This window comes from Hyla sarda, chromosome 11, assembly GCF_029499605.1.
Source record: "Hyla sarda isolate aHylSar1 chromosome 11, aHylSar1.hap1, whole genome shotgun sequence".
NCBI classification, from domain to species: Eukaryota; Metazoa; Chordata; class Amphibia; order Anura; family Hylidae; genus Hyla; species Hyla sarda.
The window spans coordinates 98248532-98270382 of NC_079199.1; the positions used below are offsets into that span (position 1 = coordinate 98248532).

The following is a 21851-nucleotide window of genomic DNA, read 5'->3' on the forward strand; positions in this document are numbered from 1 at the left end:
ACTCGTGCAAGATAGATTTTGTTTATTGTAGCGTTTATAACATCACAGGATGGGTGGAAAAGCTCAGAAGGTAACACGTTTCGAGCAAAGAAACCAGGCTTAGTCGAATTTTTGTTGCTTAGATTACTCAACACAACTCTACTCAGGAAGTGCTATGTAAATAAATATATATATATATATATATATATATATATATAGTATGATCAGCAGCACCAACCTTGCATCCGTGGGATGAGATGATCCTGATGTCCGCAGGAACTCGGTCCCCTCCTTTAACCTCCACCAGGTCCCCAACGACCACGGCCTCTGCATTTATCTGCAGCTTCTCCCCTTCACGAATTACAAGAGCTTGCTGGAGGAACACAAGGTACAAAGCAAAATTGTGAGACAAATCACAGTGTAATAGTCTTCAATGCTCCATAAACAATGCATTTGGAAAGTCTTCAGACCCTTTCAATTTTTTATGTTGCTCCTTGCGCTAAAAAAAACACAAAAATAAGTCAGCCCAGCCCATCATTCTGGTCTTAATGCCCCATAATGACAAAGTGAGAATCGAATGTTAGAAATCATTGTTCATTTATTGATCAGGACAAACTAAAATATTCCATAGAGATAAATGTTCAGAGCCTTAAAGCCTTAAAAAACATTATTTTTTTAATTGTGGTAGCGGGGTGTGATGAGGGCAGATGTTCGTCAGGCACGTCTTCTTAAACGTTGCATAACCTGTGGAGAACAAAAGTACTTTACAAGGAAAGTTAGTGATATGCAGTAGAATTATTAGACTCCTTTAACTTGGGAACTTGCCATCCCAGCCTCGCCGGTCGGACTGCTTCCGAGGCTGGGACATGTAACTGGGTCCACGGGACTGTGCCCCCTCTAATGGACTCACTCGGATGTTCCAGTTCACATCAGTCTCACCCTTTGCACTGCAGCAGCTTGTGCCACTGGAGGAACAACGGTTGGTGCCTGTTGGGCCGGCCAAAACTCCTCTACGGTAGTAGGCCGAGGCACTTCAGTTGGTGCCCGCTGGTTAGGCCAAACCTCTTCGACCACAGGAGTAGGCCTGGGAACATTCACATACGATGATGGTAGATACTTTGGTGCCCTGACAGGCACTTTGGGCATGTAGACCTCCTCCTCCTGGACGGTACCTCTGACTTTAGGTGGCAGCAACCCAAATGGCTCTCCCTCTCGGGGAGGTTCTAGCTTCATAATGTACATGGCCTCCAATACTTTTGTGTCCTGCTGCTGCGCTTGTCGCACCTCATATGGCAGCAGCTTTGGCACATATCTTTCCATCCCCTGTGCCCTCAGCCCCTCTACAATCTCGGCCACCTGAACCTCTCTTCTGGCCCTCTCGGACTGGGCCGGTGGGACTGGGGCATGAGACTTCCCTGGCAGGGGAAGAAGGTGCTCTCTCATATACTGTATTAGTCCAGGCTCATTGCCAAACAACCACTTTGGTAAAGGTGGGGACCGGGAACGTCTGACACACTTCTGTGCCTGGAGGGTTTGCTCTGGGCTAGGGGTAGAAGGAGGAGTTGAGAAAGCGGCCTCAGCCGGAGTGCTCACTTCTGACTACTCGGTGTGAATTTCAGCCCAGGACCCCCAGGTCCGGTGGTGACGGGACATCCTCACCGTCGATGAAGCACGAGAAGATGCCGGCGTTTCCTCCGCCGGGGTTGCTGGCCAGTCTCCATCTCCATCGTCCAGCTGCCCCGAGCTGCCCCCATGCGCTGTAGACAATCTGCCAGCTCCTGAAACATTTGCGCCGCAGCAACTTTATGGCTTCCTGCGCCATCTTGGGACTCTCTTCACGTGTGCTTGCCTGTTCAGACATGTTGCTCCTCTTGCTGACTTCCGGCAAACTGAGAAGATCCAGCAGCACTACTCCTTTTAAGCAAGGCTTCGGGAAAATTGCCGCTGGCCGGAAGTGCGCCAGCGGTGCAGCGCTGACTTCCGCTCCCCCGGCAACAATGGGTGGATCTTTACAGTTCCACTTCGGCATTGATACAACAACATGGTTTCCACTCCCCGTGGCGGGACGCTGACCAGTGTGGGACATTTTCGCGTGCATCTCTGGCACATCTTTAACCCTTGAAGGTACAGGCAATACTTGGCAACGTAACATAGTTTCAGACCTAATCTTGCACATGGTTGAAACAGTACTTTTCTTCACCTCCCCCTCTATTTCACAAGCGCCATGAGTAAAACACTTTCCTTTGACAAAGTCCCAAACATTTTCTAGCGCAAACTTCATTCGGATCAGCATGCGATTTTTGCAGACAATACTGGACACAGTTCAGACTAGGGGAGGGGGACTTGTGGCATAAGGTGCATCCCCCTATCCTGTTCGTGATGCCAAAAGTTGTGATAGCGGGGTGTGATGAGGGCAGATGTTGTTGCCCTAGGGGCAGATGCCATTAACCCCTTCTATTCGTGATGCCAGAGTGTGGTTTAGGGGGGCAATAAAGACTCCGACACCAAGTTATGGACAACGGTACCTTTACTGAGGGTAGACAGATGGTAAAGTCTATACAGTTCAGCCAGGGCCAAGGAGGTGACCAGTGATGCAGAGACCTTAAGGGCTTGCTGGGACTTGTAGTAGGACTGGACAATTTAATACAGACCACGCTGACCTGACAGATGACAGGGACTGACTTGACTTGACTCATAAAGCTGTGACTTTATCTTACTTGACTTGATGGAGGCTGCAGGACTGGACTTTGAGGTCTCCAACACTCTGGACACACAAACTAGACGAGTGCACTGGACCTCAGCTTAATATATACATACGTTAGCATACAAATAAGTCAGGGAAAGTAGGTGTGTGGTGACAAATTATAGTAATACCACTGTAACACCCCCTGAATATAATTAGTATGCCCTCAGTAAATAATAGACTCCAACAATCAGACCAACCAACAAGCAAAAGCTACAAGGAGTCTTTAAGAAAGGTATAAAAATATAAATGTTATTGATATTACATTAAAATGACAACACACATAAAGGATGAAACTGAACAGCGGCAACACCGGACAGCCTGCACCCAAGGTGGTAATCAAAAAGGGGGGTATATTGTAAACAAAAAATGTGTATGAGCAATCAATAAATGCACGTATAAACATCCATCTACACTAATAATGTAAGCAACATAGAGATAACAAGTAATAAGTGCAGTGCAAGGTAGATAAAGGTGCTAAGTGCATATATAGTAAGAACATAGCAGTCATAAAGTGCATATAAATAAAAGCTGATACCCACAAAAAGACCAACGTGGTTACTACAGTAGTGCAGGGTCCGGGATGCCGCCACTCCAATGAACGTTTCGGCACGCTGACCTTCGTCCGGGAGTGGCAGCATCCCCGACCATCAAGCCTTATAAACTATGTGACGCTCCCATTGGATCACCATCCATTTATAAGGCTTGATGGGGGTGGAGCAGTGGAGTACCCCTTTCAAAAAATGTACCGAGCTTTAAAAAGCTCTGTATCATACCATTCCCCTTGCTCACATTGCATGAGCTCCCGGCAGGAGAAAGTGGGCGTTCCCTAGCAGGCGCGATGTCACTGAAGCCTGTGAGAGCTGTGCCTCGCCATGCCCCGCACACACTTCCTGAGTTTGGTCTCCTGCCAGGCCGGGAAGAGACCAAACTAACTGTTTGACTTGTGCAGGGAACAGAACAGAGCCACCTAGTGGCCGTTTTTTCAACCACATTAAAAACATATAAAAGGTTGAGAATCTTAACGGCAAGTAAATAGCAAAGTGTCTTCATAATTATATAAGGAACAATATATTAAAAGTTTAGTTTGGCGACAGGTGCCCTTTAAATAGTAAATACTAAGGGATAACTATGGTCACGCTATGGTCACGCCAACCGGTTTATTACCTGGGGCACCATGTTCTTGAAGGAGTCCATTATTTTGGAACTTTTTGCTTCTTGATAGTAGGAAAAGCATCCAGTGACGATGACGACAGCGGCTAAGACCACCCCCAAATAAAGCTGAGGAAAGGGAAGAGACACAAGTCATGGAAAGGGTCTAAAACAAAGTACGAAATGAGTTAAAGGGGTACGCCGGTGGAAAATACTTTTTCTATTTTTTTTTTTTAATCAACTGGTGCCAGAAAGTTAAACATATTTGTAAATTACTTCTATTTAAAAATTGTAATCCTTCCAGTACTTATCAGCTGCTGTATTCTCCATAGAAAGTTTTTTTCTTTTTTAAATTTCTTTTCTGTCTGACCTCAGTGCTCTCTGCTGACACCTCTGTCCACGAGCAGGATAGATTTTTCTATGGGGATTTGCTTCTACTCTGGACAGTTCCTGACACAGACAGAGGTGTCAGCAGAGAGCACTGTGGCCAGACATAAAAGAAATTCAAAAAGAAAAGAACTTCCTCTGTAGCATACAGCAGCTGATAAGTACTGGAAGTATTAAATTTTTTTAATAGAAGTCATTTACAAATCTGTTTAACTTCCTGTCACCAGTTGATTTGAAAAAAAATAAAAATAAAAATAAAAGTTTTCCACCGGAGTACCCCTTTAATATGGATGATACTGACATTGTCATTCATGGGTTCGTCCTCCATAGCGACTTGAATTCCATAGGCCAGGAAGCAGAGAATAGCTCCTATCCACAGCAAGATGGAGAATCCACCAAACAACTGTCGGCAGAACTTTACCCACTCTGGAGTAGTGGGGGGAGGTGTGAGGGCATTGGGACCCTCTTCTGCCAGGATTTCCGCAGCACGTGTGTTTGTATGACCCTGGAAGTGGATGAAAATGCACAACAGCAGTGGTGAGAAGTTAACATGAAAAGATAAAAAACACTTTTTTGGGAAAATATTGGGAAAATGTTTTAAAAGTCTAAAAACACTCAAGTTAAACAGTTATGGAAAACTCCTTTAAAGGGGTACTCCACTGCCCGAGTGTTCGGAAAATTTTGTTCTAAACGCCGGGTTCCAGCCGTAGGAGTTGAGACGTCACGGTCACGCCCCCTTGAGACGTCACGTCACGCCCCCCCTCAATGCAAGTCTAGGGGAGGGGGCGTGGCAGCCGCCACGCCCCCTCCCATAGACTTGCATTGAGGGGGCATGGCGTGATGTCACAAGGGGGTGTGGCCGTGATGTCACGACCCCCGCAGAAACTGGCTCCAGAAAGTTAAACAGATTTGTAAATTTCTTCTATTAAAAAATCTTAATCCTTCCAATAATTACCAGCTGCTGAAGTTGAGTTGTTCTTTTCTGTCTGGCAACAGTGCTCTCTGCTGACATCTCTGCTTGTCTCGGGAACTGCACAGAGTAGAAGAGGTTTGCTATGGGGATTTGCTTCTACTCTGGACAGTTCCCGAGACACGTGTCAGCAGAGAGCACTTGGACAGAAAAGAACAACTCAACTTCAGCAGCTCATGAGTACTGAAAGGATTAAGATTTTTTTATAGAAGTAATCTGTTTAACTTTCTGGAGCCGGTTGATATATATATATATATATATATATATATATATATATATATATATATAAAATTCCTGGATAACCCCTGTAAAACTTTATACGTTTTTTTTTACATGGGAGTCAATGGAGACCGTACAGAACCGTATGTGCGTACGGTTCCATCTGGTTTTCACCATACGGTTTTTGATTTTGTACGTTTTTTTTTCTTGGAAGTTCAATCAAACAAGTGAAACTTTATTTATAATGGAATGAAACATTAAAAACGTATACGTTTTTTTTCTTAAAAAAGGAATGCAACCGGACATCATTTTTCAAACTGTATACGGGTTAAAATTTGTACTCATGTATAGATACAGTTTAGTCAGGTTTTGAGGAATCCATTTTTCATCAAAAACCTGATACGGGAACTGTATTGCAAAAACGTGGTGTGAATGCATCCTAAGTCTAGTTCACATGACCCCTGAAGCCTGTCTCCTGCTTCCGAGCTGCCGCCATTTATTGGCTTATAGAAAGGTGTCGGGTGAAGTGGTCTTTTTCCCCTCTAACATGGATTACATCATAGATACATGCCTTTAAGACGCATAGTTGGACTATGCCACAAAGCAAAGGCTGCCGGGACATCTCTGCCAGGAAAATCAAAGTAGAGGAGAGGACCAGCAGAGGAGCAGAGCATCAAGGGCAGTTTGGGGGTTCTAAGTAATATATTGAGGCAGTGTGGGGACCAAACTATTAAATGTGGGTGTGTGGAGGTACTTACTGCTATATGGGGAAGTATGGGAAGCCTCACTACTATATGGGGGCAGTGGAGGGAGCCTCACTACTATATGGGGGCAGTGGAGGGAGCCTCACTACTATATGGGGGCAGTGGAGGGAGCCTCACTACTATATGGGGGCAGTGTGGAGTTGCTCACTACTATATGGGGGCAGTGGAGGGAGCCTCACTACTATATGGGGGCAGTGGAGGGAGCCTCACTACTATATGGGGGCAGTGGAGGGAGCCTCATTACTATATGGGGGCAGTGGAGGGAGCCTCATTACTATATGGGAGCAGTGGAGGGAGCCTCACTACTATATGGGGGCAGTGTGGAGTTACTCACTACTATATGGGGGCAGTGGAGGGAGCCTCACTACTATATGGGGGCAGTGGAGGGAGCCTCACTACTATATGGGGGCAGTGGAGGGAGCCTCACTACTATATGGGGGCAGTGGAGGGAGCCTCATTACTATATGGGAGCAGTGGAGGGAGCCTCACTACTATATGGGGGCAGTGTGGAGTTACTCACTACTATATGGGGGCAGTGGAGGGAGCCTCACTACTATATGGGGCAGTGAAGGGAGCCTCACTACTATATGGGGGCAGTGGAGGGAGCCTCACTACTATATGGGGGCAGTGTGGAGTTACTCACTACTATATGGAGGCAGTGGTGGGAGCCTCACTACTATATGGGAGCAGTGTGAAGTTACTCACTACTATATGGGGCAGTGGAGGGAGTCTCACTACTATATGGGGGCAGTGGAGGGAGCCTCACTACTATATGGGGCAGTGTGGAGTTACTCACTACTTTATGGGGGTAGTGGAGGGAGCCTCACTACTATATGGGGGCAGTGTGCAGTTACTCAATACTTTATGGGGGCAGTGGAGGGAGCCTCACTACTATATGGGGGCAGTGTGGAGTTGCTCACTACTATATGGGGGCAGTGGAGGGAGCCTCACTACTATATGGGGGCAGTGGAGGGAGCCTCACTACTATATGGGGGCAGTGGAGGGAGCCTCATTACTATATGGGGGCAGTGGAGGGAGCCTCATTACTATATGGGAGCAGTGGAGGGAGCCTCACTACTATATGGGGGCAGTGTGGAGTTACTCACTACTATATGGGGGCAGTGGAGGGAGCCTCACTACTATATGGGGGCAGTGGAGGGAGCCTCACTACTATATGGGGGCAGTGGAGGGAGCCTCATTACTATATGGGAGCAGTGGAGGGAGCCTCACTACTATATGGGGGCAGTGTGGAGTTACTCACTACTATATGGGGGCAGTGGAGGGAGCCTCACTACTATATGGGGCAGTGAAGGGAGCCTCACTACTATATGGGGGCAGTGGAGGGAGCCTCACTACTATATGGGGGCAGTGTGGAGTTACTCACTACTATATGGAGGCAGTGGTGGGAGCCTCACTACTATATGGGAGCAGTGTGAAGTTACTCACTACTATATGGGGCAGTGGAGGGAGTCTCACTACTATATGGGGGCAGTGGAGGGAGCCTCACTACTATATGGGGCAGTGTGGAGTTACTCACTACTTTATGGGGGTAGTGGAGGGAGCCTCACTACTATATGGGGGCAGTGTGCAGTTACTCAATACTTTATGGGGGCAGTGGAGGGAGCCTCACTACTATATGGGGGCAGTGTGGAGTTGCTCACTACTATATGGGGGCAGTGGAGGGAGCCTCACTACTATATGGGGGCAGTGGAGGGAGCCTCACTACTATATGGGGGCAGTGGAGGGAGCCTCACTACTATATGGGGGCAGTGCAGGGAGCCTCACTACTATATGGGGGCAGTGTGGAGTTACTCACTTCTATATGGGGGCAGTGGAGGGAGCCTCACTACTATATGGGGGCAGTGGAGGGAGCCTCACTACTATATGGGGGCAGTGGAGGGAGCCTCACTACTATATGGGGGCAGTGGAGGGAGCCTCACTACTATATGGGGGCAGTGTGAAGTTACTCACTAATCTATATGGGGGCAGTGTGGAGTTACTCACTACTATATGGGGGCAGTGTGTAGGTCCTCACTACTATATGGGATAGTGGTGGGACCCTTACTGCTATGGTGACAGTGTAGGGGGCCTATCTACTATATGGGGGCAGTGTGGTGGGCCTAACTACTATAGGAGGGGAGGGTGTAATGTGGGGGTTTTACTATTATAAAAGGGCACAAAGGGGTCTAACTACTATATGGAGGCCAAAACTAACTATATGGGGGTTCTGTGGGGGGAGGGGTCTAACTGCTATATAAGGGCAATGTGGGGGTCCTAACTACTTTATGGGGCAATGTGGGGGCCTAACTACTTTATGTGAGGGGGCCTTACTATTATAAGGGGGCAGTGTGGGGGCCTAACTACAATATGGGGCAGTGTGGGGGACCTAACTACTAAATGGGGGCACAGAGGTGGCCCAATACTATAAGGGGCACAGAGGAGCCTTACTACTATATGGGTGCACAAAGGGCCTAACAACTATATGGGTAGCACAGAGAGGCCTAACAACGATATGGGGGCAGTCCAAAATGTGTCCTGGGACCCACAGGACTCTGGTTCACGCCTCTGTCTGTAGTGTATGTCTCTCTGTGATGCGGTGTGTAATGTGATTCGGTTTCAGAGGCTGTGACTTTGTGTCGGTACATCTCGCCTCACAATGTGAGATAATTGGGGCATGTGATCGGCTCACACAGCGCTCTGGCCGAGCGGCAGGACTCATGCTGTTCTTCGGCAGAATCTCATTACCCTGGATGGAGTCAGATCCGGAGGTTTTGTGTTTTTGTACTTTTTTTTTGTCAATTAAAATAAAATTATTGCCACAATACATATATATCAATAATCTTACCTGCTAGATCAGGGGTCTCAAACTCAAATTATCTGGGGGCCACTGGAGGTAGAGGCTGGGTGAGGCTGGGCCGCATGTGCCCCTCACATATAATGCCCCCATCATGTGCCCCTCACATATAATGCCCCATCATGCACCCCTCACGTATAATGCCCCCATCATGCGCCCTTCACATATAATGCCCTCATCATGCACCCCTCACATATAATGCCCCCATCATGCGCCCTTCACATATAATGCCCTCATCATGCACCCCTCACATATAATGCCCCCATCATGCGCCCCTCACATATAATGCCCTCATCATGCGCCCCTCACATATAATGCCCTCATCATGCGCCCTTCACATATAATGCCCTCATCATGCACCCCTCACATATAATGCCCCCATCATGCGCCCCTCACATATAATGCCCTCATCATGCGCCCTTCACATATAATGCCCTCATCATGCACCCCTCACATATAATGCCCCCATTATGCGCCCCTCACATATAATGCCCTCATCATGCGCCCCTCACATATAATGCCCCCATCATGCGCCCTTCACATATAATGCCCTCATCATGTTCCCCTCACATATAATGCCCCCATCATGCACCCCTCACATATAATGCCTCATCATGTGCCCCTCACATATAATGCCCCCATCATGCACCCCTCACATATAATGCCCCCATCATGTTCCCCTCACATATAATGCCCCATCATGTGCCCCTCACATATAATGCCCCCATCATGCGCCCTTCACATATAATGCCCCCATCATGCGCCCCTCACATATAATGCCCCCGTCATGTTCCCCTCACATATAATGCCCCATCATGTTCCCCTCACATATAATGCCCCCATCATGTGCCCCAGACATATAATGCCCCCATCATGCGCCCCTCACATATAATGCCCCCATCATGCGCCCCTCACATATAATGCCCCCATCATGCGCCCTTCACATATAATGCCCCCATCATGCACTCCACACATATAATGCCCCCATCATGCACCCCTCACATATAATGCCCCCATCATGCACCCCTCACATATAATGCCCCCATCATGCGCCCCTCACATATAATGCCCCCATCATGCGCCCCTCACATATAATGCCCCCATCATGTGCCCCTCACATATAATGCCCCCATCATGCACCCCTCACATATAATGCCCCCATCATGCACCCCTCACATATAATGCCCCCATCATGCGCCCCTCACATATAATGCCCCCATCATGCGCCCCTCACATATAATGCCCCCATCATGCGCCCTTCACATATAATGCCCCCATCATGCGCCCCTCACATATAATGCCCCCATCATGCGCCCCTGACATATAATACCCCCATCATGCGCTCCTCACATATAATGCCCCCATCATGCGCCCCTCACATATAATGCCCCCATCATGTGCCCCTCACATATAATGCCCCCATCATGCGCCCCTCACATATAATGCCCCCATCATGCGCCCCTGACATATAATACCCCCATCATGCGCTCCTCACATATAATGCCCCCATCATGCGCCCCTCACATATAATGCCCCCATCATGCGCCCCTCACATATAATGCCCCCATCATGCGCCCCTCACATATAATGCCCCCATCATGCGCCCCTCACATATAATGCCCCCATCATGTGCCCCTCACATATAATGCCCCATCATGCGCCCCTCACATATAATGCCCCCATCATGCGCCCTTCACATATAATGCCCCCATCATGTTCCCCTCACATATAATGCCCCCATCATGCGCCCCTCACATATAATGCCCCCATCATGCGCCCCTCACATATAATGCCCCCATCATGCGCCCTTCACATATAATGCCCCCATCATGCGCCCCTCACATATAATGCCCCCGTCATGTTCCCCTCACATATAATGCCCCCATCATGTGCCCCTGACATATAATGCCCCCATCATGCACCCCTCACATATAATGCCCCCATCATGTGCCCCTCACATATAATGCCCCCATCATGCGCCCTTCACATATAATGCCCCCATCATGTTCCCCTCACATATAATGCCCCCATCATGTTCCCCTCACATATAATGCCCCATCATGCGCCCAGACAGGCCCCCAGATAGAAATAACCCCCATCAGGTAGGGATCCCCAGTAGGTATAGAGGCCCCAGATAGATATGATCCCCATCACTGGTGGGGGGTAATATCAATCTGGGAGCCTGTCTACCTACTGGGGAGTCCTACCTGATGATCAGGTCGGGGTTCCCAATAGGTGTACAGGCCCCCAGATAGATATTACCCCCGGCAGGTAGGGCTCCTATTTAAACGATTATGCCCCTTAAGAAGATAGGTTAGCCCCTGGTGATAAGCAGGTCCTCCCTTATTGATTCATTAGGTAAGTTAAGGTATTTCACTGCTACAGTACCTATCTCTCCCTGCTGCAGCCTATAACCAGCCTTCTTTGCGAAGATGCGCGCGTTAGGTTGCGTCATCACATGCACCGCGCAGGATGTCAGCGTCCCAGCGTCCTGCACTGCGGATGCCATGACGTCACCAATCGCGCGCACCCCTCCAGGAAGGCTGGTTATAGGCTGCAGCAGGGAGATATAGTGTATGGCGACGTGTGTGAAGTCTTCAGGCTAAATGCCTGAAGAAATCACCTGCCCGGCGCCTGGGACGCAAAATTTCGTTCCGCGGGCCGGGAGTTGGAGATCCCTGTGCTAGATGAACCTTTAGGCCATGTGAACACATAGGGGGAGATTAATCAAAATCCGTCCAGAGGAAAAGTTGCTGAGTTGCCCATAGCAACCAATCAGAGCGCTCCTTTCATTTTGCAGAGGCCTTCTTAAAAAAGGAAAGGAGCGATCTGATTGGTTGCTATGGGCAACTGGGCAACTTTTCCTCTGAACCGGTTTTGATTAATCTCCCCGAATGGGTTTTAGGCCGTATTCTCTAAAAAAAAAAAAATATCTGCTGAAACTTTCAGACTTTCTTTCTGTTCTTTGGCATTTTTTTTAGCCTTTTTCTGGTTGGGCTGTTTTCAGCCTTTTTTGTGTTTGTTTTCTAGTCCTTTTTTAGATATTTCTACCTCCCAAAAATCATCCTTAACGGGGAACTCTGCTGCCCCAACGTTCGGAACATTTTGTTACTTACTACTGGGGTGACACACTGTAATAAACCTCCTCCTCATGTAATCTCCTTACTACTGGGGTGACACACTGTAACAAACCTCCTCCTCATGTAATCACCTTACTACTGGGGTGACACACTGTAACAAACCTCCTCCTCATGTAATCTCCTTACTACTGGGGTGACACACTGTAACAAACCTCCTCCTCATGTAATCACCTTACTACTGGGGTGACACACTGTAACAAACCTCCTCCTCATGTAATCTCTTTACTACTGGGGTGACACACTGTAATAAACCTCCTCCTAATGTAATCTCCTTACTACTGGGGTGACACACTGTAACAAACCCCCTCCTCATGTAATCTCCTTACTACTGGGGTGACACACTGTAACAAACCTCCTCCTCATGTAATCTCCTTACTACTGGGGTGACACACTGTAACAAACCCCCTCCTCATGTAACCTCCTTACTACTGGGGTGACACACTGTAATAAACCTCCTCCTCATGTAATCTCCTTACTACTGGGGTGACACAGTGTAACAAACCTCCTCCTCATGTAATTACCTTACTACTGGTGTGACACACTGTAACAAACCCCCTCCTCATGTAATCTCCTTACTACTGGTGTGACACACTGTAACAAACCTCCTCCCCATGTAATCTCCCTACTACTGGGGTGACACACTGTAACAAACCTCCTCCTCATGTAATCTCCTTACTACTGGGATGACACACTGTAATAAACCTCCTCCTCATGTAATCTCCTTACTACTGGGGTGACACACTGTAACAAACCTCCTCCTCATGTAATCTCCTTACTACTGGGGTGACACACTGTAACAAACCTCCTTCTCATGTAATCTCCTTACTACTGTGGTGACACACTGTAACAAACCTCCTCCTCATGTAATCTCCTTACTACTGGGGTGACACACTGTAACAAACCTCCTTCTCATGTAATCTCCTTACTACTGTGGTGACACACTGTAACAAACCTCCTTCTCATGTAATCTCCTTACTACTGGGGTGACACACTGTAACAAACCTCCTCCTCATGTAATCACCTTACTACTGGGGTGACACACTGTAACAAACCTCATCCTCATGTAATCTCCTCACTACTGGGGTGATACACTGTAACAAACCTTCACAGGCGGAGCCCTCATCACAGGGGTGCTCTAGGCAGCTGCCTAATCTGCCTATGGCTAGAACCGGCCCTGGGCATTTGTCCCCCCCTGTAAACCCCCAGCTCACCGCATAGGCTTTTATTTTTTTCTCTTACCTGGGTCAGGTCTGTGTTATATTTTCGTGCCACCTCTTCAAGAGAAAGTTTATGGTCGTCCTGCAAAAAATGTATAAATGTATATTATTTACCAAATTAAAATGATAGGACAGAGGTGGGGTACACACACATACAGGAGGGATCCACACATGGAGGTGGGGTATACACATAGAGGTGGGGTATACACATAGAGGTGGGGTACACACACATAGAGGTGGAATATATATATAGAGGTGGGGTATACACACATACAGGAGGGACCCACACATGGAGGTGGGGTATACACATAGAGGTGGGGTACACACACATAGAGGTGGAATATATATATAGAGGTGGGGTATACACACATAGAGGTGGAATATATATATAGAGGTGGGGTATACACATAGAGGTGGGGTACACACACATACAGGAGGGATCCACACATGGAGGTGGGGTATACACATAGAGGTGGGGTACACACACATAGAGGTGGGATATATACATAGAGGTGGGGTATATATATAGAGGTGGGATATATACATAGAGGTGGGGTATATAAATTGAGGTGGGATATATACATAGAGGTGGGGTATATACATAGAGGTGGGGTATACACATAGAGGTGGGATATATACATAGAAGTGGGATACACACACATAGAGGTGGGGTATATACATAGAGGTCAGGTATATACATAGAGGTGGGATATATACATAGAGGTGGGAAATATACATAGAGGTCAGGTATATACATAGAGGTGGGATATATACATAGAGGTAGGGTATATACATAGAGGTTGGGTATCTACATAGAGGTGGGATATATACATAGAGGTGGGGTATATACATAGAGGTGGGATACATACATAGAGGTGGGGTATATACATAGAGGTGGGATATATACATAGAGGTGGGATATATACATACAGGTGGGGTATATACATAGAGGTGGGATATATACATAGAGGTGGGGTATATACATAGAGGTGGGGTACACACACATAGAGGTGGGGTATATACATAGAGGTCAGGTATATACATAGAGGTCAGGTATATACATAGAGGTGGGATATATACATAGAGGTGGGGTATATACATAGAGGTGGAGTGTATACATAGAGGTGGAGTATATACATAGAGGTGGGGTATATATATAGAGGTGGGGTATATACATAGAGGTGGGGTATATACATAGAGATCAGGTATATACATAGAGGTGGGGTATGCACATAGAGGTGGAGTATATACACATAGAGGTGGGGTATATATACATAGAGGTGGGGTATATACACAGAGGTGGGGTATATACATAGAGGTGGGGTATATACATAGAGGTCAGGTATATACATAGAGGTGGGGTATATACATAGAGGTCAGGTATATACATAGAGGTGGGGTATACACATAGAGGTGGGGTATATATACATAGATGTGGGGTATATACATAGACGTGGGGTATATACATAGAGGTGGGGTATATACATAGAGGTGGGGTATATACATAGAGGTCAGGTATATACATAGAGGTGGGGTATACACATAGAGGTGGGGTATATATACATAGAGGTGGGGTATATACATAGACGTGGGGTATATACATAGAGGTGGGGTATATACATAGAGGTGGATCCTCCACTACAGAATACAGCACTATTCTAAATCTTCTTACCCCTCCCCCCCATCATATCCTTACATGACCCCCCAGTAATAAATCCCGCTATAACATTACATAGAGAACAGATAGAGACAGTTTCAAAGATTCACAACCCACAATAGGGATCTGCTTCCACACAGAATCCACATCCAAATAACCCGGGTCTTCCATGAACAATCATCCCCATTGACTTCAGTGAGGAGCTCCCCACCATGCTGAGAAATGTGCGGAGATTATAGTGTCCATGACGGCAGTACCACAGATCTCCACCGGGGGCAGAAAGACCCTCAGCTCTTATATTGCATAATAACATATGGCAAAGTCTGATCCTCGAAAAGTCTCCCTCACCATGGTGACCTCCTTCTTGAGCTCATCCATTTCCTTCTCCTTCTGCTTCTTCTTCCCTCCTCCATTGTCTGCGTTGGTAGCAGCTGGAGAATACTCCCGGCCCTCCTATAGAGAGATGATAGAAGGGGGGGAATTATTTACTGTGAGGACATAATAACATAGAGTGGAGGAAACACGAAATATATATATACAAATCAAAAAATGTTGTAGTATCTTGTAATACCTTTTTTATTGGACTTACAGAATTTTGTAGAGACAAGCTTTCGCGAAAGCTTGTCTCTACAAAATTCTGTTAGTCCAATAAAAAAGGTATTACAAGATACTACAACATTTTTTGATTTGCATATATATATATATATATATATATATATATATATATATATTATATATATTTATATGAAGAGAGAGCAAGATAAACTGCATTATCTACACTAGAAGGCTAAACTAATGTTTACCTGAAACTGGATGAAAATATATAGAGAAAGATAGAAATGCTCAGGTTACGCTGGGCTCACACCAGGTTTTTGCAGTACAGTTCCCGTATACGTGTTCAATTTGAAAACTGTACGGAACCGTATTGAAAACCGTATGCATTGACTCTCCATTGAAAACTGTATGCCAGACGATGCATCCGGTTGCGTCCGTTTTGCGTCTTGTACTGTTTTGTCATTTTTTTTCCCCGTACCCAAAACCGTAGCCTACCATGGTTTTTGGTCCGGGTGAAAAACTGTATTGAAACATATACTTTTTTTTTTTTTTAACATGGGAGTCAATGGGAACCGTACAGAACTGTATGTGCGTACGGTTCCATCCGGTTTTCACCATATGGTTTTTGACTTTGCACAGTTTTTTTTCTTAGAATTTCAATCAAACAAGTGAAACTTTATTCATAATGGAGTGAAAAATTTTAAACGTATACCTTTTTTTCTTATAAAAACGGATGCAACCGGAGATCATTCTTCAAACCATATATGGATTAAAATTTGTACACATGTTTAGATACAGTTTAGTCAGGTTTTGAGGAATCCGTTTTTATCAAAAACCTGATAAGGGAACTGTATGGCAAAAACGTGGTGTGAACCCAGCCTTATACCAGCATGGTCCATATCACTATATAAAGGAGATATATAACTTATACCAGCTGTACATATATATTATATACAATATATACCAGGTTATACCAGCATGGTCCATATCACTATATACAGGAGATATATAACTTATACCAGCTGTACATATATATTATATACAGTATATACCAGGTTATACCAGCATGGTCCATATCACTATATACAGGAGATATATAACTTATACCAGCTGTACATATATATTATATACAATATATACCAGGTTATACCAGCATGGTCCATATCACTATATACAGGAGATATATAACTTATACCAGCTGTACATATATATTATATACAGTATATACCAGGTTATACCAGCATGGTCCATATCACTATATACAGGAGATATAACTTATACCAGCTGTACATATTTAATTATACACAGTATATACCAGGTTATACCAGCATGATCCATATCACTATATACAGGAGATATATAACTTATACCAGCTGTACATATATATTATATACAATATATACCAGGTTATACCAGCATGGTCCATATCACTATATACAGGAGATATATAACTTATACCAGCTGTACATATATATATTATATACAATATATACCAGGTTATACCAGCATAGTCCATATCACTATATACAGGAGATATATAACTTATACCAGCTGTACATATATATATTATATACAGTATATACCCAGGTTATACCAGCATGGTCCATATCACTATATAAAGGAGATATATAACTTATACCAGCTGTACATATATATTATATACAATATATACCAGGTTATACCAGCATGGTCCATATCACTATATACAGGAGATATATAACTTATACCAGCTGTACATATATATTATATACAGTATATACCCAGGATATACCAGCATGGTCCATATCACTATATACAGGAGATATATAACTTATACCAGCTGTACATATATATTATATACAGTATATACCCAGGATATACCAGCATGGTCCATATCACTATATACAGGATATATATAACTTATACCAGCTGTACATATATAATTATATACAGTATATACCCAGGTTATACCAGCATGGTCCATATCACTATATATAGGAGATATATATCTTATACCAGCTGTACATATATATTATATACAGTATATACCAGGTTATACCAGCATGGTCCATATCACTATATAAAGGAGATATATAACTTATACCAGCTGTACATATATATTATATACAGTATATACCCAGGTTATACCAGCATGGTCCATATCACTATATACAGGAGATATATAACTTATACCAGATGTACATATATAATTATATACAGTATATACCAGGTTATATCATCATGGTCCATATCACTATATACAGGAGATATATAACTTATACCAGCTGTACATATATATTATATACAATATATACCAGGTTATACCAGCATGGTCCATATCACTATATACAGGAGATATATAACTTATACCAGCTGTACATATATATTATATACAGTATATACCAGGTTATACCAGCATGGTCCATATCACTATATACAGGAGATATATAACTTATACCAGCTGTACATATATATTATATACAATATATACCAGGTTATACCAGCATGGTCCATATCACTATATACAGGAGATATATAACTTATACCAGCTGTACATATATATTATATACAGTATATACCAGGTTATACCAGCATGGTCCATATCACTATATACAGGAGATATAACTTATACCAGCTGTACATATTTAATTATACACAGTATATACCAGGTTATACCAGCATGATCCATATCACTATATACAGGAGATATATAACTTATACCAGCTGTACATATATATTATATACAATATATACCAGGTTATACCAGCATGGTCCATATCACTATATACAGGAGATATATAACTTATACCAGCTGTACATATATATATTATATACAATATATACCAGGTTATACCAGCATAGTCCATATCACTATATACAGGAGATATATAACTTATACCAGCTGTACATATATATATTATATACAGTATATACCCAGGTTATACCAGCATGGTCCATATCACTATATAAAGGAGATATATAACTTATACCAGCTGTACATATATATTATATACAATATATACCAGGTTATACCAGCATGGTCCATATCACTATATACAGGAGATATATAACTTATACCAGCTGTACATATATATTATATACAGTATATACCCAGGATATACCAGCATGGTCCATATCACTATATACAGGAGATATATAACTTATACCAGCTGTACATATATATTATATACAGTATATACCCAGGATATACCAGCATGGTCCATATCACTATATACAGGATATATATAACTTATACCAGCTGTACATATATAATTATATACAGTATATACCCAGGTTATACCAGCATGGTCCATATCACTATATATAGGAGATATATATCTTATACCAGCTGTACATATATATTATATACAGTATATACCAGGTTATACCAGCATGGTCCATATCACTATATAAAGGAGATATATAACTTATACCAGCTGTACATATATATTATATACAGTATATACCCAGGTTATACCAGCATGGTCCATATCACTATATACAGGAGATATATAACTTATACCAGATGTACATATATAATTATATACAGTATATACCAGGTTATACCAGCATGGTCCATATAACTATATACAGGAGATATATAACTTATACCATCTGTACATATATATTATATATAGTATATACCAGGTTATACCAGCATGGTCCATATCACTATATACAGGAGATATATAACTTATACCAGCTGTACATATATAATTATATACAGTATATACCAGGTTATACCAGCATGGTCCATATCACTATATACAGGAGATATATAACTTATACCAGCTGTACATATATATTATATACAGTATATACCAGGTTATACCAGCATGGTCCATATCACTATATACAGGAGATATATAACTTATACAAGCTGTACATATATATTATACACAGTATATACCAGGTTATACCAGCATGGTCCATATCACTATATACAGGAGATATATAACTTATACCAGCTGTACATATATATTATATACAGTATATACCAGGTTATACCAGCATAGTCCATATCACTATATACAGGAGATATATAACTTATACCAGCTGTACATATATATTATATACATTATATATCCAGGTTATACCAGCATGGTCCATATCACTATATACAGGAGATATATAACTTATACCAGCTGTACATATATAATTATATACAGTATATATCCAGGTTATACCAGCATGGTCCATATCACTATATACAGGATATATATAACTTATACCAGCTGTACATATATAATTATATACAGTATATACCAGGTTATACCAGCATGGTCTATATCACTATATACAGGAGATATATAACTTATACCAGCTGTACATATATATTATATACACAGGTTATACCAGCTGTACATATATATTATATACAGTATATACCAGGTTATACCAATATGGTCCTATTAACTATATATAGGAGATATATAACTTATACCAGCTGTGCATATATCATTATATACAGTATATACCCAGGTTATACCAGCATGGTCCATATCACAATATACAGGAGATATATAACTTATACCAGCTGTACATATATATTATATACAGTATATACCAGGTTATACCAGCATGGTCCATATCACTATATACAGGAGATATATAACTTATACCAGCTGTACATATATATTATATACAGTATATACCAGGTTATACCAGCATGGTCCATATCACTATATACAGGAGATATATAACTTATACCAGCTGTACATATATAATTATATACAGTATATACCAGGTTATTCCAGCATGGCCCATATCACTATATACAGTATATATAACTTATACCAGCTGTACATATATATTATATACAGTATATACCCAGGTTATACCAGCATAGTCCATATCACTATATATACAGGAGATATATAACTTATACCAGCTGTAGATATATATTATATACAGTATATACCAGGTTATAACAGCATGGTCCATATCACTATATACAGGAGATATATAACTTATACCAGCTGTACATATATATTATATACAGTATATACCAGCATGGTCCATATCACTATATACAGGAGATATATAACTTATACCAGCTGTACATATATATTATATACAGTATATATATAATTATATACAGTATATACCCAGGTTATACCAGCATGGTCTATATCACTATATACAGGAGATATATAACTTATACCAGCTGTACATATATATTATATACAGTATATACCCAGGATATACCAGCATGGTCCATATCACTATATACAGGAGATATATAACTTATACCAGCTGTGCATATATAATTATATACAGTATATACCCAGGATATACCAGCATGGTCCATATCACTATATACAGGAGATATATAACTTATACCAGCTGTACATATATATTATATACAGTATATACCCAGGTTATACCAGCATGGTCCATATCACTATATACAGGAGATATATAACTTATCCCAGCTGTATATATATAAGTATATACAGTATATACCCAGGTTATACCAGCATGGTCCATATCACTATATACAGGAGATATAGAACTTATGCCAGCTGTACATATATAATTATATACAGTATACACCAGGTTATACCAGCATGGTCCATATCACTATATACAGGAGATATATAACTTATACCAGCTGTACATATATAATTATATACAGTATATACCCAGGTTATACCAGCATGGTCCATATCACTATATAAAGGATATATATAACTTATACCAGCTGTACATATATATTATATACAGTATATACCAGGTTATACCAGCATGGTCCATATCACTATATACAGGAGATATATAACTTATACCAGCTGTACATATATAATTATATACAGTATATACCAGGTTATTCCAGCATGGCCCATATCACTATATACAGTATATATAACTTATACCAGCTGTACATATATATTATATACAGTATATACCCAGGTTATACCAGCATAGTCCATATCACTATATATACAGGAGATATATAACTTATACCAGCTGTAGATATATATTATATACAGTATATACCAGGTTATAACAGCATGGTCCATATCACTATATACAGGAGATATATAACTTATACCAGCTGTACATATATATTATATACAGTATATACCAGCATGGTCCATATCACTATATACAGGAGATATATAACTTATACCAGCTGTACATATATATTATATACAGTATATACCAGGTTATACCAGCATGGTCCATATCACTATATACAGGAAATATATAACTTATACCAGCTGTACATATA

General features: G+C 42.5%; 1 protein-coding gene across 1 annotated transcript in view; it reads right to left on the reverse strand.

The window, feature by feature from the left end:
- Nucleotides 1-21851, reverse strand: part of LOC130295363 (sodium/potassium-transporting ATPase subunit alpha-2) — a 65515-nt gene that overhangs the window by 28011 nt on the left and 15653 nt on the right. Inside the window, exons 2-6 of the mRNA XM_056546040.1 lie at nucleotides 15431-15535; nucleotides 13448-13507; nucleotides 4563-4766; nucleotides 3890-4003; nucleotides 218-352 (exon numbers count right to left, since the gene is read on the reverse strand). Coding sequence (XP_056402015.1) covers nucleotides 218-352; nucleotides 3890-4003; nucleotides 4563-4766; nucleotides 13448-13507; nucleotides 15431-15535 — 618 coding nt within the window. The remainder of the gene's footprint in view (nucleotides 1-217; nucleotides 353-3889; nucleotides 4004-4562; nucleotides 4767-13447; nucleotides 13508-15430; nucleotides 15536-21851) is intronic.